The sequence below is a fragment of the Pleuronectes platessa genome, chromosome 3 (assembly GCF_947347685.1).
Source record: "Pleuronectes platessa chromosome 3, fPlePla1.1, whole genome shotgun sequence".
Taxonomy (NCBI): Eukaryota; Metazoa; Chordata; class Actinopteri; order Pleuronectiformes; family Pleuronectidae; genus Pleuronectes; species Pleuronectes platessa.
The window spans coordinates 3,123,694-3,148,968 of NC_070628.1; the positions used below are offsets into that span (position 1 = coordinate 3,123,694).

Sequence of the window (25,275 nt, forward strand, 5' to 3'; positions counted from 1 at the left end):
ACTGGAACCAGCACAACCACCAGAGTGTACCTGATGATATTCATGATTATCACTGACTTCCCTAGACAACAGACAGGAGACATTAGCAGTGTGGTTAGACTGATGACTCAGTTTGCCAGGTGATGCTGTTGGTCAGTCAGTATTGTTCATGTGCAATATGATGGGCTTGATATACATCTGGGACACATCTGGAAATCCTGAGTATTGATGGTTTAAGGTTCTGGTGCAATGAAAAGGAGGGGGGGGGGTGTAGGCTGTAAAAGTCAGAGTGCTACAATCACCTGCTCCAACAGTCAGATGTAAGGTGGTGTTACTACGTCCGTGTGTGTTCTGGGCCTCACACTGATACTTTCCACCATGTTCAGCTCTGATATGAGTGATGGTGAAGATTTGTCCTGATGCTGTTGGTGAGTCCTCGTCCTCCTTGTACCAGGTGTAGTTAGCTGCTGGGTTAGCATCACTGCTGCAGGTCAGAGTCACTGAGCTGCCCTCCATGATCTCACCAGAGGGACTCACTGACACAGAGGGAGGCTTTGGAGCGTCTGGTGTAAAACATGCAAGATCATGAAATCAACTCAGAAATATTCATTAACCAAAGTGAAAAAGTTTCTAATCTCTGGTTATTAAATGTGGATGGGTATGTGTAGGTACAGGTAATGTCCACTGTTGATCCTCTGAAGGCACAGATATCAGTAGAAGTGTAACTCACACCCCAGCCTGACTCACCACTGTAACACAGAGAATCAGATTCATAACATTCATAGCATTTCAACTAATGACTCCGCACACTGATGACAATTCCTGAATTGAGAGGAGAGGAACTCAGTCATGATATGAATTATAATTATTAAAAAAAAATTAATAATAATAATATGTTTCAGACTTTTGAGCTCTAGATGAGAGAAACTTCTAAACAAAGATACACAATTATACTGATGATTATTCATTCCTATATTTTCTTTCTGCATCACTTTACAGGTGGTGATCTGAATATGAATGAATGCTTCATTTATATTTTTACTTTCTTTCTCAAACTCACTTCAGGTGAATCAGAAGTCTGAGTGTAAAATAGAGTGACAACATGAATGTAGAGGTACAGTACCTGTCACAGTGAGAAGAAGGACAACAAATCCACTGGCTGCTGCAGTTACACTCATAGTAGCTGCTGCTCTCGTCTGTGACTTCAAACAAGAAAAACGTCCACAGATAAATAATGTGCACAAGATGAAACTCAGTCACATCACAGACACGTCTACCTACAACACAGAAGAGGCTGAGAAAGTCAAACTGTTAAACAAATCTTACTTCCTTCCTCTTTCCACTGACCTGCATGTTGAGACCGATGGTCGTAGATCAAACTGTGGTTTGTACAAACTGTGGTTTGTACCAGTGTGAGAAATAACTTCAGTGGCTGTTCATATCAAACCTGTATCATCCACATCACAACATCTCAAGGACACAAGAAAAATAAATTTAAAGAGACTTGAGAAAAACTGAGGTGTTTTTAATCTCATCTGTTCAGTGTCCCATTAAGATGCAATAAAGATTGACATAAAAAAAAAAAAAATTAAAGAAAGATTAAAATTGAACAGGAAAATAAAATGCCATTAATACTGTTAGTGAGATTAATATATAGTAAAAGTTTCAAAACAAAAGCAAATTAGAAAAAGTGAGCTTCACAATATAACGTAAAAATAAAAATATATGAACAGAATAAAAAACACACTTTTAATGATCCCTCAAGAAAATCTGCTTTGTTGCAAAACTGTACATCACAAAGTTAGAAAAGAGGAGGTTGTGAGTGAACAACAAATGAAATAAACAAGACTATAAATATAAATAATGTTGTATAGAAAAAGTAAAAGTATAATTCACATCAGTCTCCTAAAGGTGCAGCAAGCAAACTTATTATGTTACTAAAATTACCAAAAATAATATTATAATGATGAATCAATAATCCTAATGAAGAATAATGAATAACAAATTACTTTTTTGTTTAACTTTTAAACCTGGATCACAGCAGTACAACATTATTCTGTTCGTAACAACATTCAAGCTTCACACCCTGAGAGAGACGTCAGAGGAAAATGGCCGCCGTGTGAACATGGTGGATTAAAACACACCTAACTCCTTCTTCTTCACGTGTTTAACACATGATGTGAGAAATACCACAAAACACTAAAGTGAAATCAATGGGCCTGATGCAAACTTTGAACAGACACCAGAGGCAACACAGCTCATCTGGTGTCAGCAGTTCACTTTGTGTTAACGTCACATTCAAGGCGTTCATCACGTCAGTAGCAGCTCACATCCACATGAGACGTGCTCCCTCCAGTCCTCAGAGGAAATGAGGACAACTCCTGATCGGCTGATGATGGAAACGATGGAAACAATAGTGTAAAAACAGAAAGAAGAGAAAGGGACAGAATCCTCTCTGTGGTTTCATCAGTAACACTCTCTACTACCATCTAGTGGCAGCAGTGTCACACTACAACTAACTAATAATGCTTGTTTTTATAATTTTATGAATAGAAAAAAGTTATTTACAAGTTTACCACAGATATTTTCATGTTTGAAGCTGCAAGTTATAAAATGTTTGATATTTTTCTTTCAGGCTAAATGTGGCGTTTTTATCAACTTCTACAAGTTGCTGATATATTTCAGATAAAAGTCGAGTCACTGAAGTCGTTTGGATTCATCCTCAGGGCAATTTATCCATTAGCTGTCAAGACAAGTCACTTAAAACTGAACATTCACTTCAACAATGATGCTGGAGTCTGACTGTCACCAAAGAAGGATTCATCCTGTGGGGACCATGAACAGTTGAATGAACTTCTATTCAAATCCATCCAGCAGCTGTTGAGATATTTCCATCGGGACTAAGGTGATTTCCAGACGTTGGTCTAAACAGCAGGAGGTTTTTTGACTGTGCTGTACAATGCAGCTGGATCCTCTCCAGTGTCCTGACCTCTGGTTCTGTAAGGACATGAAACTAATGAATGATCAGGAGGTCATGGAGACGTAGCATTAAAGGAGACATATTGAGTTTCAAAGTTAAAAAGCCCAAAGTCTGAGCTCCTCTCCTGGTAAAACGAGCTCCTCTGCTCCACAGAAAACATGACTCCTCACCAGTAGCCCCGCCCATACCTCTGCATCACCGGCAGAAGCCAGGGCTGTAGCAAACGTAGCATAAGCAGTATTTAAACGTAAACAGATGTGTTATGAAGTGGTTCATCAATGTTAGCGGAGGAGGTCAGTCTTAGCGTTCTCGTGGAAAACATCTCGGAGGAAGATGATGTGGGTTAAAATACGTGTTGAATGCTTCAATACAGGCTGAATGTCACAGTCTCTGCTTCCATCGTCTGGAACAGCAGCTTCTAACACCAGCATCTGGAGAGAACTTTAGAATCCATTGTGTCACTGCCTTTTTAAAACAGTCTCTGCTGATTGGGGAACACCTCTGACACACCCACCAGACGAGAGCCAGCTGCACACGGGTTCAAACAAACATGTCCTTCATCACGGAAACGCTAGTTAAACTATAAGAAATGATTTGAGATTGAATGTGTCCCTCGTAAAGTGAGAGTGGAGGATTTCCTACACGCACAGGAAGTGGTTAACCAATCACAACAGAGTGGTCAGGGTGACCAATCAGAGCAGACTGGGCATTATCAGGAGTGGGGGGGCTTAAAGAGACAGGAGCTAAAACCAAATGTTTGAGACAGAGGCTGAAAAGAGGAGCTGCAGCAATAGACAGTCTGAGGAAATTGATGTTTCCTAAACATTAAACATTTTAAAGTCACAACATTAATTAAAATGATCAAACGGAATATGAGCAGAATATGTCTCATTTAACAAATACACATGTTTAATCACACAAGAAAATGAAAGTGTAAAAACAAATTACTTCTATAGGATTTATCTCTGTTTATTGTGTTTTGTGGTGTTAGTGAGGATCATGGTTCTGAATGAAGAGCTGCTCACCTCGGGGCAGATCTGTTTAACTTGACAGAAGAGTACGCAACCTCCTCCGCCTCCTTGTGTTCACTGGGTTCAGCTGATCCGACGCTGGAGTAGACGGGATCCGTCTGACTCTTCATGAAGTGGACACTGGCATAGTTGAGGTCACAGTTTTCCTCAGACTGATTAGGTAGACGCTGCAAACACAAACTTGCTTTTTAATCTTGTACATTTGTCAGAATGGACAACGTTAGAGTCCAACTATAGCAGCTATTGATTCATTTAAAGCGCCTCCTTCTACACCAGACGTGTTTCAAGGACAGGAAACATGTTGTTCTACTAAAAACCAAAAGGAGGGAAGTCTTCAGTTTGAATTCCAAACACTAACACTACAAACTTCTCACTTAGTGTGTCTGTGAGCCACTTGTGTGTGTGCTGTCACATCGGTTGTGTCCAGATAAGACTACATCTGGGAGCTGGATGTTCACGTACTGCAGCCAAGTTTGGACAAAACAAGTTGTGTGACATTTAATTAGAGGTCGAGCTACACACAATATAATCCCTAGACCCCAAAACTATCTGTCAGCACTTAAAAAAAGAAAAGTCAGGCACACAGAAACTTGAAGGAGCGAGAAGGAAGGGGGATAGGCCACACCCCCTTAACTCCCTTCTTTCTCTCAGTCTTGTTCCGACCAGCAACGAGTACACAACTCTCCGTCTCGCCGATGCACCGTGCCCTACTCACCAACACTCAGTGCCACACAACACTATCTCTCCAGCTCGTAACACAATTACCTCAAATTCACGTCAAAGTTCAACATACTCACTAAATACAGATATGAAAGAACACGACTGCTCTGTGGATCAACCTTTAATTATAGAGCTGCATCCACACGCAGCCAACACTGACTTTATTTGTCTAAACGACACAGACTACAAACAGCAGACTCACACACACTGAGTCTAAAGGCCTCTGTATGCTTCTCCGAGTCCGTTGCGGACTGACGGACGGACAGAGCGGACGGACACTTTTTGATTTATAGTTCTACGAGCCTTTTTGTTGTGAAAACAATTCACCGCCAGAACAGTAGATGGCGCAACTGAAGTCGAGCTTAGAGAAGCCTACCTCATGAGGTATATAGAAGAAGTCCACGCTGGTTTATTTACGTCCTCCCGGCTCCTCACACACAGTGAACGATGGCAACTAACAGAAAAAGGATGTTGATGACGCGACAGTTTTTGCTGAAATAAAGTGACACCCAGCGGGTCAAAATGCTTTTGTTATCGTGTCTTAGCGCAGCGGTTACCCGGTCTTGTTTCCAAACTGTGTTGCTAATTCAACAGCTGCAACAGCTTGAAGCTACACGGAGGCAGCTAGCTTCCCCCAGCTTCCACACACAGTCAGCAGGGACACCCGATACTAGCTACTACCAAGTGTTTGCTTCTAACCTGACGGTGTTTGAGAAACTGTGTCATGAGAGCCGTGGGATTAAAGTCAGCGGGTTTTTGCGCTGTTCCCACCGCAGTTAGCATGGTGGCTAGCCCGCTAGCCCCGTTATGAAAGTTCGTTATAACCGTATGTGACCGTACACACATGCTGTAAGTGCTCTAACCAGCCACCGTCAGCCGGACAACGCCGCTGGCTTAACACACTTGTCACATTAATCATAGAGTCGTAGTTGTGATTTTGGTTTATTGTGATGTAGGGAATGGAACAGGAAGTTTCCATTCCGAAAGGCTGGCGTTAGCGGACCAATCACAGCCAAGTGCTATCCGTGGGCTGTCCGCCATTTCGACGTGTAGTTAGAAAAATGAGAGCTGCACGAAAAGCTCTCCGAGGAGCTGCGGAGAGGCACGGAGAGGGCGTTCCACGTTGGAGAGGGCGGTCCTATCTGTCCGTGTCCGTCAAAACGCAGAAGCATACATTGGCCTTAAGACAGAACAACGCGCAATGAACGTGTTACACAGCCACACCCAATGGTGATCTGCTCCACATTACAGTGCTCCACACTAAAGAAATCTGAACCAATCAATACAATCTTTCACAAACTTCCACAAGATCTAAAGCAGCACAAATCAACAAACTTAGAGCAGCATCAAGTGTCACAGCACAGAAAATTATAACTAGTTTTTAATCTTCACATGACAGAGAAAAGGGTTTGATGTGAGAAATAGTGTCGTTTGAAAGGATTGAAGCTGAACTGTGTGTCTCACCTGCTCACTGTGGTCAAGTCTGTCCCCAGGATCAGCAGATTGATGAGAGTTTCTCTTTTTTCTGATCAATTGAACCAAATAACAAACAATATACATAATAATGGAGTTGATATAATATAACAGAACAGATTTTCAGGAACTCATAGTATAAGGCTTTGGTGGAACAGATTTGCTCACCTGATCAGTAGGAACACGGAGAGGAGAGTCAGAGCGAGGAAAACTGCAGCAGCTGATCCAATGAGTGCTGATGTCCATGATGCAGGTAAAACTATGATGAAATAACTTTTACTTTATCATTTCACAAATAACAATACTTAAAGCTGCAGGACGAAACATTTACAAAAACTACTTTTGGTCATGTTTGCTAAACCTGTCTCGATGTTCTGATTCAATATTTTCTTATGAAGCATTTTGAAGAGTTCTGAGTTCTCAGAGTGGCCTGTTTGTGGACTTGTCTCTTAAACTCTTTATGAGCCACTGCTCCCCCTGCTGGGAGGTGTGTGCGTTACGTGTGCACAGGAGCAGGGTTTTGTTTTCACCACTGTCTGTCTGCTGAGGGCTTTTTGCTCGTCATGTGAATGTGCACAGTGAAGGAAATATCTTTCAAGTTTACTGAGGATGGTGAAAGCTTTATGGATGTTTTTACTGACGCTGGGTGGATTCCTCTTTGTGCTGCTGATGGTCTGACTGTGAATATTTATGGGACAGAAGTCAAGCGATCCATATCTGCACATTTAAAATTAAAGGAGAAAGAATGGGACAGATTCAATATATCTTTACTTAATAACCTGTGTTTCACTCACATGTCACAGTAATAAAGATGTTTGCTGAACTCCTTCCCAGCTCATTCTCAGCTGTACAGTAATACTCTCCAGAGTCTGACGACCGGATGGAGCTGAGGACAAATTGTGTCTCTTCACTGAGACGTTGAACTCTTTTATCTCCACTTCTCTTGTACCAGGTGTAGTTAGCTGCTGGGTTAGCATCACTGCTGCAGGTCAGAGTCACTGAGCTGCCCTCCATGATCTCACCAGAGGGACTCACTGACACAGAGGGAGGCTTTGGAGCGTCTGAAGGATAGTCTATATTAACACAGGATGAGAATACAATCAAAACACTGTCTGTATTATTTGTTAAAAGTTTTAATTTAAATTATTTCCACATTATTGTAGCTTCATGAGGAGGAGTAAACTCACACAATGTAGGAGAAGGGAAACGCTCCTGTCCTTCTATAGCACAGTGATAGCTGTCTTCAGGATTAAAGTGTCGGAGGTGAAAGTATTTTTTTCGTCCAACAGGTTTATTGTTATTGTACCAAACGTAGGAAAGATGATCAGGGAGCTGACACCTGCTGTGACAGGTCAGCTCTGTCCAGGTAGAAGATGGATTGGCTGTTGATCTCCTCACATGTACCTGGAGCTGAGGGTCTGTGAACAAACATGTGATTTTATTTCAACATACACACTAACATTTCAAACTGACTCTAATGTAAATGTTACCTGTGACAGACAGAGTGACTCCAGCTGAACCAGTTAAACTCCCAGTAGGTTGGTTTGTTGTGAACATGAACTTGTACACAGCTGAGTCGCTCTCTCTCAGGTTAGAGATTCTCAGAGTGCACTTGTTGTTTCCACAGAGATTCTCCACACGACCTGAATACTCTGAATCATTCTTTAGATCAACGTGAATCCCATTACTCTCTTTAATGAACCAGAACTTTTCCTGAACTGTAGTATCAAGGTGATTCCACCTGGATGGGTATGTGTAGGTACAGGTAATGTCCACTGTTGATCCTCTGAAGGCACAGATCTCAGTAGAGGTGTAACTCACACTCCAGTCAGTCTGACTCCTCACCACTGTAACACAGAGCACATCAGAGAATCAGAAGATGAACTTATACATTTATAAAACTAACTCCATGTATTTTCTCTGTTGAATCACCAGTCAGCAAGTTTTCATTTAAAGATGATGACGATGCCAAGATGAGGAAACTTTCAGTTCACATAAAACACAGTGAAGTTCCCTTTAGACTTCAGTGTGAGGGAGAAACACACTGTTGGAGGTGAGGAACATGAGGGACCTTGTATAAGTTGCTCTTATAATGGAGCAAACTGGTTAATATGGAGGAAATGATCTGTGTCTTTTATGCAGAGTCGATCAAAGATGGACGACACGTCTCTACTTCCTCCCACTCTCCAGAAATGAAGCCAAAATATCCTGGATACCAACGCTGCCATCTTTCACATTTGGAACCACAGTCTGCACAGTAGTGATCCGGAGATGGAGCCACAGTATCAAGGTCCCGCCCATACATGACCTCGACCAATCCTGAGTCAGCCTCAGCTGTCAATCATGAAGATTCATCTAATATTAATTTCATCAATAACAAATTAAAACCAAACTTATGAGAAACATGAACAATACAGTGTGATAAGAACGACCTAAAATGACACAAAACTTCTTTGAGAAAAATGTATTTGACTTTTTAGATTTGTCCATGTCCTTCCCACTAACATGGAGGAGACAGGATGTATGTTCTATACTGCAACCAGCCACCAGGGGGCGATCACAATGCTTTGGCTTCACTTCTGGGGAGCAGTCATGTCGTCAATCTTTATTTACACAAGCAGAATACTAGTACTAGTACTACACAAATTTGTCAGTACTGACAGTAGTATCCCAAGAGTTCAATGTGTCCATGCAGAAAAAAGTATTTAAAGACACATGAAGTTATGGTACAATGCATTATCTCAAATACTCCAGCAGATGGTGCTGTTAGTGAAATACTGTAGATTAAACTCACACATTGAGGGAGAGCGTAAATCCTCGAGTCCTTTAACAGCACAGGAAACTCTGTCTGTATGAAGAAAATAACCTGAATAAGATTCTCCTTCCTTCATCTTCTGTTGATTCTTGTACCAGACGTAGTTCAGATGATCAGGAAGACGACAACTGCTCTGACACCTGAGCTCTAACTTGATAGAAAAGTCATACTTCACTGATGTGCTCACCTGCACATGCAAATCTGTGTGTGAGAATAAGGAATTCATTTTAGTCCAAACTGACAACACACACATGCATATAAAATTGTACACACACACTCAAGTGAACCAAACAAGATGTAGGAAATAAATGAATGAATGTTCAGATGTAAATGTTACCTGTGACAGACAGAGTGACTCCAGCTGAACCAGTTAAACTCCCAGTAGGTTGGTTTGTTGTGAACATGAACTTGTACACAGCTGAGTCGTTCACTCTCAGGTTAGAGATTCTCAGAGTGCACTTGTTGTTTTCACAGAGATTCTCCACACGACCTGAATACTCCGGATCAGTCCTTAGATCAACGTGAATCCCATTACTCTCTTTAATGAACCAGAACGTTTCCTGAACTGTAGTATCATGGTTATTAAATGTGGATGGGTATGTGTAGGTACAGGTAATGTCCACTGTGGATCCTCTGACGGCACAGATCTCAGTAGAAGTGTAACTCACATCCCAGCCATTCTCACACTGTACCACTGTAACACAGAGAATCAGATTCATAACCACACCAGAGAACACTTAGTTTTCTTTTTACTTTCTGTAGAAAAGAAACACATTTCCATGAGCAGCATTCCATAGCATTTCAACTAATGACTCCACACACTGATGACAAGTCCTGCATCGAGAGGAGAGGAACTCAGTCATGATGATACTAATAATACTAATAATACTAATAATGATAATTATAGTTATAATAATAATAATATGTTTCAGACTCTGTAATATTTTGAGCTTTAGACTATAGAAACTTCTAAACAAAGATACAAAATAATACTGATGATAATTCCTTCATATATTTTCTTTCTGCATCACTTTACAGGTGGTGATCTGAAAATGAATGAATGGTTCATTTATATTTTTACTTTCTTTCTCAAACTCACTTCAGGTGAATCAGAAGTCTGAGTGTAAAATAGAGTGACAACATGAATGTAGAGGTACAGTACCTGTCACAGTGAGAAGAAGGACAACAAATCCACTGGCTGCTGCAGTTACACTCATAGTAGCTGCTGCTCTCGTCTGTGACTTCAAACAAGAAAAACGTCCACAGATAAATAATGTGCACAAGATGAAACTCAGTCACATCACAGACACGTCTACCTACAACACAGAAGCGGCTGAGAAAGTGAAACTGTTTAGTTAAGTGAAGATTAGATGTTGTAAATTTGAGTTGAAACAAATTCCTGTTTCATGGTGAAACATCATAGTTTGACATGTCACCATGGAAACGTGAATATATAACATTAATCATTTTTTTGTTCCTGGATGAGCGGGTGTCACTGAGGCATAAAAATTTCTAGAAACTCAGAATAACATCATCTCTACGCAGAGCAGAGACTCAAGTGACATCTTCACAATAACTGTTTTGTCCAAACTTCACAATAACTCAACGTAATTTAAGAGAAATGCAGGAAAAGCCCAAACATGAAGAAGCTGGAACCATGACAAAGACAGGAACAATTATTCAAACACTTTTCATACAAACATGATATAACACAAAGTGCTTTCCTGTAAATGTAGATGTACCTGACACAGAAAGAAGGAAGATGATAAAGCAACTCGTTGTTTCTCACGTCTCTGTGGTGAAGCCTCATCAGCAGCTAGATTCCACTCTTTAGAAATGATGGATGAGAGATACAAAATCATAGAACAGTTAAGACCTTGGCTTCCTTCCTCTTTACATCATTAACATGCACGAATGGACCAACACCAGTAAATCCTTGTTAAAATGAAGAAATGTTCCTTCATTTCAGAAATGATGCCTGAACTTATTAAAATATATTTCATGCAAATAACAGTGAGAGTAGTTTTACAGCCTGACAGTGAATCGAACACTTAATTGAATTTCTTGAGACCAGACTTAAAAAATCATGTCAGTCAGTTCCTGTTTATTTACAGCTCCAGTCCATATGAAGACTGGGTCATACAAATACATTGTAAAAGGTCATAATTATGCAAACTTACATTACTTTAGTTTTCTTTAATCATTTCTCACGAGGATTCAACTCATGTGAGTCAAACTTGTTTTGTCTGATACACGTGTAAAACTGTTCACTTGTGTAGACTGGACTTCATGAGCTCATGCTGTAGCGTAGGTTTTCTAAATTGAAAAAATAAAAAAGTTGGCACTAGAAAGGGATTCTTCACCTCCCGGTACGAGAGTAAACCCGGATAGCTTATTTAGCTAACTACAAAAGGCATCGTAGAAAAAGAAATCCCAAACAATCAATTCGGTTTATCAATATATATTCAATTGAATTATTCAATCACGTTAACAATCAAATCAAATAGTTATGATGGATAAACAGACAAAGAACAAATTTTGACCAAAACATCCAGGAATCAATGCAAACAAATTCATTTCCAAATAAGACCGTCCATTCAATAAACATATGAAAGAAGCTTCCATTACGAGTTCATGATGAGTATAGTTCGAGTTCAGATCAAGTGTGAGTTTGTGTCTGTGTGTGTGTGTGTGTGTGTGTGTGTGTGTGGTTGTTGGAAAGGGGAGTAAAGGCCGGTGCATGCTTCTGCGTTTTCACGGGCCCTCAAGCGCAAGAGCCCTTCCGGGCCCCTTACGTGCTTATGTATCTCTTCTTACGTGCGTCGCCCAATTTTTATAACTATACGTCAAAGCGACGCGAGCCTCATGCAGCCCACAATACCGGCCATAATACCGGCAGAAATCACGGAAGATTTAGAAGAACGAATATGGACCAAATAGAGGAGCACTTGGCAGAAGAGATCCGATAGTATGATCACTTGTATAACCCGTCACTGACTGGAGGATTTGTCCGCAAGAAAAAGGCTACGAGGAGCCGCAGTGGCTATGTAAATAAACAATCGACGAAGAAGAAAGAAGGCCGTCTTTGACAAAAAACATTACTCCGCCTAGTGTTCTGGCGGGGAATTGCTTTATAAGACTCGCAGCGCTTGGGGAAGGTTGGGGAAGCTGCGTGAAACGCCGCCGACGCAGTTGCAGAAGCATGCGCCGGCCTTTAGGGTCCAATGAAAAGGTAGAGTAAGGGAATGTGTGTTCTTTTTGGTGGTCCTTTAATCTCCAGGTAGAGGGAATATGAGGGGGGTTTTCTAGAGGCAAAGAGAGCTCGGTGAAGCCAGGAGAGTTTCAATAGGGAGACTTAGCTTGTTTGGTTCATGCAGGACAGAGTGAAATCACGTTCCAATCCGAGCAGGTTAGATGCTGTTTTTATAGGGCTGTCAAAGTTGATGCGTTAATCTATAAGATTATTGTGTCCGAGATTAATGCGATAAAATAATTGATCGAGTTAACACAACCTTGTTTACTTCCGGTATGCGGAGGTTCCGGTGGTTCCTCGACGTCTCAAACAGATGGGAGATAACTGCCAAACTGAGCACTTTAGGCACTGATGCCCGTAACATGTTGGCAGCTGCTAGGCTACTTCCATTTCAACATCTACGCTGCGCGGCACACAGTCTTCAAAGGACCATCACTGCTGCCCTAAAAGACAGTGGTTTTGAAAACATCCTGGCTAAATGTTGCAATCGGAATTTCAATACATGACACAGCAAACAATTATCTGCTGGTGTTTTAATTCTACCATCTGCGGATGGTGGCTCAAAGCTTGTACCACGGTGACAGATACAAGTCATTTGGCCTTGAGCCTTGTAAAGTCACTTCAATATAAAGATACAAGTCAAACCCCTGGTTTCACAGAGGCAGAACGTTGTCCAATCAGCTCTCTGACTGTCCTGACAGAAGGCTTGGACATTCTGTCTCCATCAATGTGCATGAGGACTTCTTTAAAGTCTTACAACACAATGACATCTGGGTTCTGCTAAGACTCTAGGTGTGAATAAACATCGCTCTCAGAGACCCCTGTCTCTGGTCAGTAAAACTCATAGCTACTCTGCTACATCTGCTTGATTGGCCCCTGCTGTGACACCCTTTGTTTTAGCAACAGGCACAGGAGTCTCGAAGCAATACACATCTGAGCAGAGGAAGTTACGAAACATCTTAGTTCTCTAAGCAAAACCCCCACATGTTCCAAGTCTTAACTACAGAAAACATAACATACATTGTACACTTGTCATTTCTTTCATTAAACATATCTAAATACAGAATTTCCCATCACAATGTCCGAAGATTGTTGGGCACTTCAAACACAGCCTGTCAAATGATCGAGAGTTGAGAGCACAGCAAACTGCACAAGCACAGCAGGAAGAGTCGCTTGATCAAGATGTTTCCTCCCGGTGGAGTTCTGCCTTGGAGAAGATCAGACGGATCCAGCGGAACACGGGTCCGCTTGCTGCGGCCCTGGCTCAGCACAAGACCAACATCTGGATGTTGACTTCACCAGAGCTGGTTAAACTGGATAAGTTGGAGCAACTACTTGAACCGTGCAGGCAAGTCCTCTCTTTCCGTCCTCTCATGTGTATTGTTTTGTCTGCCTCAAATGTGTGTGTGTGTGTGGTCGTGTGTGTAGGCCTACTTACTCTCTTCCTCTGCTAGTATTTTCTGCTTGTAGCCTAAGCTACTCCTCTCCCCGTCTTCTCTCATTCCCTCTGTGTCCCTGCTCTCCCTTTCTTTTCGATAGGGCCTATATTCTGACCTGTGTGTGTCTGTGCTCTCCCTCTGACAGTCTTTTTCTTTGAGTGAGGCCTATATTCTACTCTATGCTGTCTCTCTCTCTCTCTCTCTACTTATGCTTTCACTCTGTTGGTATTTCCTTTTTTTTCGGTTTCCCCGTCCTGTGTGTGTGTGAGCCTCTGTTCTCACTCTCGGATCATATTTTCCAGAAGAGGAGATCAGCATTGGCTCCAGAAATTGTGAACATGTTTGTCTGTCTCAGCAATTGGCTGAAAGTCAAAGATGATTAGGCACAATTCAGTTAAAGTAGCAGAGATCCTCCTGTTTTCATTTTCATGTTTGTTTGCACTTTAAGTTTTTGCCCTTTAACATGACAGATTTGAATGTCAGTTCAGTTTAACGAGGCCACTTGTTATGCTGTTGTGTGTGTTGTTCAATTATTAAGATGAAAGTACCAATGGTGTCTCAAATATACCTTTTTTCCCCCCTAATCTGGATGTTTCACTGAAGAAAGAAGCAATGTTTTTATTTCCAAGGACATTGCGCATATTCTCATCTAGATTATTTATTTTTGGCACAATTTATCAGACATGATATTCATATAAACTGCCACTTTATAGGTAGTAGTTATAGGCCTGAGCCTCTTTGAAAACACAGCTCTGTGTGTAGTTTTGTGTTTAAACAAAATAAAATTAAAGAACAGTGTCTAAAATACACGCTGTCTGAAGTGATTACTCGTTAATTTATAAGATTTAGACTTTAGAAAAAAAAAAAACTTTTAATCGCGATTCAACTAGATTAAGCAATTTCAAAGTGTGAGATTAATTAGTAAATTTTTTTAAATCCACTTCAGGCTCCAGGGATCAGCTTCTTTGCCTCATGGACGATTTTGAAATAAACTCGGAATGTCTTGGATCAACTTTCCAGAAACTAGTTTATCTGTTTTGTGATCTCCTTCCTACAGTTACTCTCACTTCACATGCCTCCTGTTAATTTGTGAGTTAGGTTTGGACCCCAAGCAGACACAGACGGGTAGATTGTAGAAGAATGAACAGAGTTTATTGTAGGTAAAGTAGGTGCAGGCTGGAGCGGCAGGGTGCTGGCTGGGAGATCCTGGACGAGACCGAGATGAGGAGCCGAGCGGAGAGACAAACTGAGAGTCTGTGTAGAGGGAAATACAAAGGTTAGAAGGAATCCAAAAGACGTTACGGTCCAGAGTTTCTGCAGTGCGCTTGCTACCATCGTAGACAGAATAATCTGGCAGTGAAGTGGAGAAACGACCAGGCCTTTATGGAGGGGATGATGAGATGAGATTGGGCGCAGGTGTGTCTCGTCCGCAGCAGCAGGAGCCAGCCACGCCCCCTTCCACACACAACCTGCACAGGGAGAAGAAGAAGGGAAGGAGGAGAAACAACAAAACCACACAACAACAAAACACAATCCTCACACTTCCACTCCATGCTGCCGTTGGTTGAGTTTCCCTCTCCTCTCTGGCTCACTGGTGTGTCCCACGTATCATCTCCCTCGCCCCTCCTTTTCCTGTTGAGGAGTAAAGGGCCATTCTGTCCTTTTAGTTTTCTCCTTTCTGCTACAATGCACAGGTTCACGTGAGCAGTAGAGCGTAGCCATTGACTATTAGATGGGCGGAGCCTCCCACTGTGCTCTGGTTGTGGGTTAACGATGAGTCGGAATAATCAGAAGAGTTAGTTCCAGACTGTGAAATTCACCTGAACTCCACCTCAACATGGATGTAACCTGAGTAAACACAACTATTCAGTTAAATCAGACTAGCTGGTTTTACTTTGAGTTAACTTCACCTGCCGTTTTTTTAAGTTGGAACAAGGTGACAAAATTAAGTAAATACAGTTTTTAAGTTAATTTAATAAGTAGATATGAATTAAATTACAGTTTTTCTCCATTGCTTTGGCTCATTTGAGGAAACAGAAATGACATTCTCAAAACAACACGTGCAAACCTCCAAACCACTGGGCACTTGTTCACAACAGATTGGAATATCTCATTCCTTTAATCAAATTGCAATTGTATTAGCACATCCTAGCAATGACAAGTACAATTTCCAACAGCTTGCACAAATTTCAAATGATTTAGCACACCTTTGCAAATGGTTTGGTACAATTGCCTTCAGTTAGCCCAATTACCAATTGAATATATATTGCTGGTCAAAACTGACTGTCGCTTCTCAGTCAAGTGGTTGTTCTCTGTAGAACATGTTGGCATAATTTCCTTCTGTACATCATCACCTGCACAATAGTTCACTCTACTGTCAAATTATTTCAGGCACATAATACCATGAAAAAAATCATGGTATATACTGTAATAAGGATCTCTTTGATCATCGGCTTAATTTTCAGGTGCAACTAGAACTTTAGTAATCAGGGTTGAGTTTCACACATCTGATCACCAATCACACAGTAAGTTTACAGTTTTTCTCCATTGCTTTTGCTCATTTCACGAAACAGAAATTACATTCTCAGAGCTATAAGTGCAATTTGCAAAATGTGATCTATGTAGTTGTGCTGAACCAAATGGGCTATTTTGCCAATTGCACTTAGAGCTCTGAGAATGTCATTTCTGTTTCGTGAAATGAGCAAAAGCAATGGAGAAAAACTGTAATTAAATTATCTTTTTCAAGTTCCTGCACCAGCTTAGGAAGCACAACCTGCCTCAGGAGCTGCTGATCCTGTTTTACACTGCAGTCATCGAGTCTGTTCTGTGCACATCCATAACTGTCTGGTTTGGATCGGCCACCGAATTGGATAAGAACAGACTCCAACGGACAGTCAGGTCTGCAGGAAAGATCATCGGTGCCAACCTGCCCACCATCCAGGACCTGTACACATCCAGAGTCAGGAAACGGGCAGGAAAGATCACTGCAGACCCCTCTCACCCTGGAAACAACCTTTTCCAACTCCTCCCCTCTGGTAGGCGCTACAGATCGCTGTTCACCAAAACCACCAGACACAAAAACAGTTTCTTCCCCCTCGCCGTCTCACTACTGAACAGCCAACCCACTCTGGCACTGTGCAATAACTCTGGATCCTTATAATAACCACTGTACAGTTACTCCCGGAATTATATTATATTATATATAATATATATTATATATAATTATATTTACTTATGTTTACTTATTTCACTCTCACTGGATAATTGTAATATGCACACCTGCACTTCTTTTCTTAGACCGTCGCACTGTTCGGACTGTTTGTATTGTTTTGTTTTGTTATGTTTGTTTTTGTGATGTGTATTCTGTGAAAGCATCTGAGAGCCACTTTACCGAGTCAAATTCCCTGTTTGTGAAAACTTACTTGGCCAATAAACCTGATTCTGATCAACTTTGTGGTCTGGGTGTATTGTGAAAACTAAAAGTCAGTGTTCCACATCCACAATGTCCAATGGCTGCTTTTTCATCAGTTAATAAAATCAGTCAGACAAATATGAAATCAGTTTTTATTTAGAAAGAGCTTTAAAAAGTATTATAGACTGTTACTGTTATTACAGTTGTGCTATAACTTACAAAATAAGGATTTCAATTTCAACAGTCAGTCTATGACAGTGGTCAGTGCTCTCCACACTGATTGGACATTCATTCAGTTTAGACTTGTGTCCTTCACCTAAAGATTAAAAGGACAAACTCTGATTATTGCCTTTACTGTATCAAGGTGGCCCCACCTGGCCCCATCTGGCCCCCCTTAGTAGCTCCACTGCACTGAGGCCATTACTGCGCAGGTCAACAAGTGACTTTGATCCTCTGATGTTTTCTAATCATCACATTTAGAACTGAACTTTATAAAAACCTGCTGAATTCATATTTATGTTCCTGGATGAACGGGCGTCGCTTCTTCTGCAACAAAGAAGTTAAAACACTGTGTTACATCGGAATCTGTGTGTGTGTGTGTGTGTGTGTGTGTGTGTGTGTGTGTTGGTCTCTTTCCCTCTGCACATAAACTGATAACCACATGTATTTATGTATTAGTTAGATGTCTCTCTAGTGGCATCTGTGGAATTTTTGTTTGATTAACGAATTAATTTTTTATTATAAGTAACAAGAAAACCTCCCCAAAGCGCACAGGGGCGCAGCGTGTGCATGATGGAGCTTTGGTATCCGTCAACCGCCGTCTTGCTGGTAACTTACCACAACCACAACAATTAATTAATTTCGTTAAAAAAAAAAAATCTACCGATGTCACCAGAGGGCCTCTGTAGTGAAGCCCTCTGGTGACAAGGCCGGTTCGTGAAAATATTGTCTGACATCCAACCGGTCCGTAGCGCTTCTCTAAATAATCCTGAGAGTTTTCATCAGTCTCACAATTATAAAGAAGGTGATACAAACAGGCTCCTGGCTAACCCTAACCCTTTATATGGCTTCATGCCCACATTTTATGAGTTTATGGAAAAATCTTATTTTAGTTTTCTAGTGTAATTCTGCTGAAAAACAAACAAACAAATAGACAAGGAGTTAAAACAAAAGACCAAAAACATTTATTTAAGAAAGAATCATAAAATCACGAAACATAATAATTCATTATCCACGTAATATCCACATTAATATCATGTATAAGAAAGGAGATGAGTCTGTGGTGTTACCACAGCCTCAAAGGCTCATCACCAAGACGTCCAACATAGTTCAGAGGGTAACAGCAAAAAAAATATCTATTTATTGCAAAAAAGACAACAACTTCAACAACAGGCCGGCAAAATGGACAAAAGAAGGAAAACCCAACACACCAACCCACAAAGGGTCGTAGGATCTGAGAATCTTCCTTCAACCTAAACCAACATCAGAACTAAAGCTCACAGAAATAAAGCTGCGAAAACTGGACGACTGGACCCATAACAAAGAAAAAGAATAGAAACAACACAACAATACTCTTGCACTACAAACATGCTTTACAAACTGCTGCAACCAGGGATGGAAAAAGATGGATACTTCCTGTTCCCTCTCACATACTTTCATCAACCAATCACAGTGCACCTGAGTAGAAAAGAAAAAGAAAAGAAACAACAAAACAATAATCTCGGTCTCAAGGTCATGCTTTACAAACTGCTGCTGCTGCAACTGGGCATGAAAAGAGAGATACTTCCTGTTTCCTCTCACATACTTTCATCAACCAATCACAGTGCACCGGAGGAGAGAAGAAAACAGGAAACCATGAGTAGAAAGGAAATGTACGGGTGTTTTCCTCTTTATTCAAAAGCCTGGTCTTTTAGTTTGAGAGCTGGACTTGCACGTTCAGATTTCGTGGTGTTTTTACTCAAAACCCTCGCTTGCACTCACACAGCTCCTGCTGGTGCTTAGATTTGTCTGCTTGTGCTCAAACTCTGCGCTTGCACTCAGATATTTTGCTGCTTGGACAGATTTCCTGTATTTAATAACTACACACTATGGTTTCTGTAAAACTTGCTTGTACGGATGTTCTCTGAAGTCGTCCATCTTGGTTCTGTTTGTCACAGTGGCTCTGACCTGATGCTTCACACCAGGTCTTCCTGCTCCTCTGTGTCTTCTGTCTGTGCTGCAGCAGCGATGTCATCATACTCAGGACAGTTGTGTGACTGATGGGGGAGAGATGAGAACTCTGGTTTGTACAAACTGTGAATTTCTTCATTAACAGAGTGTGAAAGGACTTCAGTGTCTGTTCCCACCAAACCTTTAAGCAGCGTTGAACACCCCCCCCCCCCCCCCTCGATCCAGCAAGTGGAAACAGAAGAGTCTGAGAAAGTCAAACTTTTTAGCACATCTTCCTTCCTCTTTACACTTAACTGCATGCTTAAACAGAAAGTGTTAAAACTATGGATCGTACAAGTGTGAGAAACATCTTCAGTGGCTATTTATACAAAACATATATCACCCACATCACAACATCTCACTGTAACAAGAAAGACAAATTTAAGGAGTCTTGAAAAAAACTGGGTTGTTTTTAATCTCATCTGTTCAGTGTCTCATTAAGATGCAATAAAGATTGAAATGAAAAAGACAAATTAAAAAAGGATTTAAAATTGACATACAAAATAAACTGTCATCAATACTGTTGGAGCCATTTTATTTTAAAACAAGTTTGACTGTAATTGACCAGCTGAGACTAAAACCAGCCAGTGACGTCACATTCAGCAGAATGAGGTCAATGGAACCAGGTGTTGACGAGAGACAAAGACGCTGCAGAGAAACAGATTTTCAAATGCACGCTCCTAAGTTTGTTGATTTTCATTAATTATCGTTTGTTATTTTGTTACTTCGGACTTGGACATAATTTAATTACTATACCTTAATCTACCAGTTGACTTGAACTAGACGTCAGGCCACCTCACATTCACACATTCACACCACACGCAAGTGTAGACCACACTAGTAAAGCAGCGAAAACACATTGTTAAGGCTGCAGTATTGTATATTGTATAAGTGCTATAGAGAAAGAGATTGTACACTTTGTATAACACAGTAGTGGCTCATTGGGTGACCTGCTGTGATATTTTCTAGCCAGTAGGGGGAGGTACCCAGTCGTCCTCTCTGGTGAATCTACTCTGTGGAGAGTTTTATCATCTCTCTGCATCCTGTCGGCCATTTTGCTTCTCAAGCTACAAGCACACTTCCTGCTTTGCTCAGATTCTGTTATATCGTGTGGAAGTGTGAGGTCACCCTGCTGACCTGCTGGAAGGTGCAGGGACTCTCACTATTCAACACTCAGGTTTTTGGTGAGAGACGAATTCTCCGGTGCCAGAGAGGACATCCACCGAAGAATGAAGACTCCAGTACACTGGATGGTGAGCCAACATACAGATGTTTGAGAGAGATTCAGACTTCCATGTTCCTCTTCACTCCACAGTGTGGTAGGACAGACACTGTACAAAGACGGTGTTGTGCAATAGTGCTTAAAAAGTGTTACCATAGAATGGTGTGCCTCTAGGCACTCAATAAATTTGGTTATCAAAATAAAATGTAAAACATTAATATTTAAAATATTAATATTAAATCATAACTTTAATTGGTTAAAGTTCTCGCGGGGCACCACCCTTCATAGAAGGGAAAAGATAGCCAATTTATTGATTAAGATCAGTCTCATTTAGATCTAGTTCAATTAGAAATCTCAATATTTTACCATTAAAGATTATATAATGAACAATGAAGGTTTATGGAGTTCTTAACAGTGTAACAGTTGGCAAGATTCACTTATGCAGTATTAATGACAGAACATTTGTGAAAGAAGAACATTTATTATGAACATAATAAAGTATAAAAACACAAATTACTAAACAATCAAACTAACTAACAAGGAGGTGTGTGTGTGTGTGTGAATGTAAATTAGCATGCTTTAAAAATGGTCCCTAAGATAAGAGCCCCCACTTTCTTCTGAGGTTGCTTTATGGCCGTTGCTTTACGGCTGAGGGGGAAGGTTTAACTTGGTGAGATGCTGTGCGTGTCTGTGTGTATATTAATCAGATAATGATAGTCAGGGACAAAGCCTGTGGCGAGCCTAACTGCCATTAACCTTCATTTAACTTATACCTACAACATCACAGCATATATCAAACTTATAAACACACACCGATCAAATAAACAGTCTTGCTTAGCGTAGTATAATTATTAAGCCCAGATTATGTTACCAGTCCGAGCGAAAGAGGAAAAGAAGGTTGCTGTTTAGTTTGCAGTTCTGTGACGTCTCCTGGCTTTGTGGTCGTAGAGTTCTGCATTCGCGATTCTGTCGAGCCGTGTGCTCAGATGCTGGTTGAAGTTTTCCTGCAGGACATCGCGTCGCTACGAGGAGTTTTGTAGAGCTTGAAGGGCGAGGAGATTTCCTTGAGAGGGGTGAGCTGGGAGCTGCACCTCTGACCTCCGGTTGTGGGTTGGATAGAGAAGGAAGCTGGATCAGCCAGGCCCCCCCCTTGGCGATTTAGGAGAAGAGAGGCTGGACAGTCTGCTGGCCTTCGAAGGATTGTAGAAAGAGAGCAGCCTTCCGCCCTCGGCGGGATGGAAGAAGAGAGAGATTTTAGTCAGACCTCTCCTTATATTGGCCCCGGTGACCTCACAGGTCTTGGACCAGAGTGACCAATAGGAGTGACCCCCCCAGGTTCTTGACACCTTTGTGTGATATTGCCCAGATCCCAGGACATGCAGCATCCTGTTACATCCTCTGGGAGACTGAGTTCCTTGACTGTCTTAAGAAAAAGGGAACATGTGGCACTCTGGGAGACTGAGTTCACTCCAGAACATGCGGCTCCCTTGTTTCAAGTTTGACTGAAGGGAGGCCTGTGGTTTGCACAAAAACCATGTCCCAACAACGGATTGGGCCCAAGCAGTCATCCACCAGTTTGACTTTTAAGACTGGACTCACGGACGTTGAAGGGACTTTGATGTGCACACTTTTATTTTATTTTATTTAATTTTGTTTATTATTTTGTGTACATTTATGCTGTATTATAAATGTTAATCAAACTTGAACTGCAGGTTATGTGTTCTAATACAAGTTCATTCAAAGTAATCCAGGTGTTAATTCTCGTTACTGATATTCAAGTCCAGGGCTCCTGTTTACCTAGTATCTCTCATCCTGCTCCACATTTACACTCTTTCTAGTGTAACCAAGGGTCACACAAGCATCCATCCACCTCGTGGATGAATGCTTGAAAGAAAAATCTGCTTTGTTGCTAAACTGTACATCACAAAGTTAGAAAAGAGAAAGTTCTAAGTGAGCAACAAATTAAATAAACAAGACAACAAAGAGTAAAATATGAAGAATGTTGTGAAGAAAAAGTATAATTAACATCAGTCTCCTAAAGGTGCAGCAAACAAACTTATTATGTTACTAAAATTATCAAAACTAATGTTATAATGATGAATCAATAATCCTAATGAAGAATAAGTAATAATATATTATCTTTTTTGTGTAACTTATAAACCTGGATCACAGCAGTACAACATTATTCTGTTGGTAACAACATTCGAACTTCACACCCTGAGAGAGACGTCAGAGGAAAATGGCCGCCGTGTGAACATGGTGGATTAAAACACACCTAACTCCTTCTTCTTCACGTGTTTAACACCTGATGTGAGAAATACCACAAAACACTAAAGTCAAATCAATGAGCCTGATGCAAACTTTGAACAGACACCAGAGGCAACACAGCTCATCTGGTGTCAGCAGTTCACTTTGTGTTAATGTCACATTCAATGTGTTCAACACGTAAGTAGCAGCTCACATCCACATGAGACGTGCTCCCTCCAGTCCTCAGAGGAAATGAGTTCAACTCCTGATCGGCTGATGATGGAAACGATGGAAACAATAGTGTAGAAACGGAAAGAAGAGAAAGGGACAGAATCCTCTCTGTGGTTTTATCAGTAAAACTCTTTACTACCGTCTAGTGGCAGCAGTGTCACACTACAACTAACTAATAATGCTTGTTTTGATAATTTTATGAATAGAAAAGTTATTTACAAGTTTACAGTTTGTCGTCCGTATGACACACACTGCAGATATTTTCATGTTTGAAGCTGCAAGTTATAAAATGTTTGATATTTTTCATTCAGGCTAAATGTGGCGTTTTTAACAACTTCTACAAGTTGCTGATATATTTCAGATAAAAGTCGAGTCACTGAAGTCGTTTGGATTCATCCTCGGGGCAATTTATCCATTAGCTGTCAAGACAAGTCACTTAAAACTGAACATTCACTTCAACAGTGATGCTGGAGTCTGACTGTCACCAAAGAAGGATTCATCCTGTGGGGACCATGATCAGTTGAATGAACTTCTATTCAAATCCATCCTGCAGCTGTTGAGATATTTCCATCGGGACTAAGGTGATTTCCAGATGTTGGTCTAAACAGCAGGTTTTTGGACTGTGCTGTACAATGCAGCTGGATCCTCTCCAGTGTCCTGAGCTCTGGTTCTGAAAGGAGATAAAACAAATGAATGATATTGAGTTTCAAAGTTCTGCAAAGTTAAAAAGCCCAAAGTCTGAGCTCCTCTCCTGGTAGAACAAGCTCCTCTGCCCCACAGAAAACATGAAGCTCCTGAAACACCTCACCAGTAGCCCCGCCCATACCTCTGCATCACCGGCAGAAGCCAGGGCTGTAGCAAACGTAGCATAAGCAGTATTTAAAGGTAAACAGATGTGTTACGAAGTGGTTCATCAATGTTAGTGGAGGAGGTCAGTCTTAGCGTTCTCATGGAAAACATCTTGGAGGAAGATGATGTGAGTTAAAATACGTGTTGAATGCTTCAATACAGGCTGAATGTCACAGTCTCTGCTTCCGTCGTCTGGAACAGCAGCTTCTAACACCAGCATCTGGAGAGAACTTTAGAATCCATTGTGTCACTGCCTTTTTAAAACAGTCTCTGCTGATTGGGGATCACCTCTGACACACCCACCAGACGAGAGCCCGCTGCACACGGGTTCAAACAAACATGTCGTTCACCAGGGAAACGCTAGTTAAACTATAAGAAATGATTTGAGAATGAATGTGTCCCTCGTAAAGTGAGAGTGGAGGATTTCCTACACGCACAGGAAGTGGTTAACCAATCACAACAGAGTGGGTCGGGTGAACAATCAGACCAGTCTTAAAGAGACAGGAGCTAAAACCAAGTGTTTGAGACAGAGGCTGAAAAGAGGAGCTGCAGCAATAGACAGTCTGAGGAAAGTGATGATTTCTGAACATTAAACATTTTAAAGTCACAACACTAAATAAAATGATCAAACTGAATATGAGCATAATATGTCTCCTTTAACAAATATACATTTTTAAACAATACAAGAAAATTAAAGTATATAAACAAATTACTTCTATAGGATACATCTCTGTTTATGAGGTTTTGTGGTGTTAGTGAGGATAATGGTCCTGAATGAAGAGCTGCTCACCTCGGGGCAGATCTGTTAAAGTTGACAGAAGCGTACGCAACCTCCTCCACCTCCTTGTGTTCACTGGGTTCAGCTGATCTGACGCTGGAGTAGACAGGATCCGTCTCCCTCTTCCTGAAGTGGACACTGGCATAGTGAAGGTCACAGTTTTCCTCAGACTGATTGTGTAGACGCTGCAAACACAAATTTGCTTTTTTACCTTGTCCATGTGGCAGAATGTACAACGTTAGAGTCCAACTATAGCAGCTATTGATTTATTTAAAACGCCTCCTTCTACACCAGACGTGTTTCAAGGACAGGAAACATGTTGTTCTACTAAAAACCAAAAGGAGGGAAGGTCTTTAGTTTGAATTCCAAACACTAACACTACAAACTTCTCACTTAGTGTGTCTGTGAGCCACTTGTGTGTGCGCTTTCACATCGGTTGTGTCCAGATAAGACTACATCTGGGAGCTGGATGTTCATGTACTGCAGCCAAGTTTGGTCAAAACAAGTTGTGTAACATTATTTAAGTAGAGGTCGAGCTACACACAATATAATCAGTAGAGCCCAAAACTATCTGTCAGCAAATTGTTGATATAAACACAACACAACTCAACTCAACTCAACGACACTCAATGCAACAC

General features: G+C 41.1%; 2 protein-coding genes across 2 annotated transcripts in view; both read right to left on the reverse strand.

Moving 5' to 3' along the window:
- The window catches only part of LOC128437408 (B-cell receptor CD22), a 40,359-nt gene extending 31,161 nt beyond the window's left edge, over positions 1–9,198 (reverse strand). Inside the window, exons 1-2 of the mRNA XM_053419551.1 lie at positions 8,978–9,198; positions 7,674–8,030 (exon numbers count right to left, since the gene is read on the reverse strand). Of these exons, the coding sequence (XP_053275526.1) occupies positions 7,674–8,030; positions 8,978–9,074 (454 nt within the window). The 5' untranslated portion in view covers positions 9,075–9,198. The remainder of the gene's footprint in view (positions 1–7,673; positions 8,031–8,977) is intronic.
- LOC128437523 (B-cell receptor CD22) overlaps positions 1–25,275 on the reverse strand; it is a 175,553-nt gene that overhangs the window by 68,056 nt on the left and 82,222 nt on the right. The window contains exons 8-9 of the mRNA XM_053419716.1: positions 16,692–16,742; positions 10,741–10,782 (exon numbers count right to left, since the gene is read on the reverse strand). Of these exons, the coding sequence (XP_053275691.1) occupies positions 10,741–10,782; positions 16,692–16,742 (93 nt within the window). The remainder of the gene's footprint in view (positions 1–10,740; positions 10,783–16,691; positions 16,743–25,275) is intronic.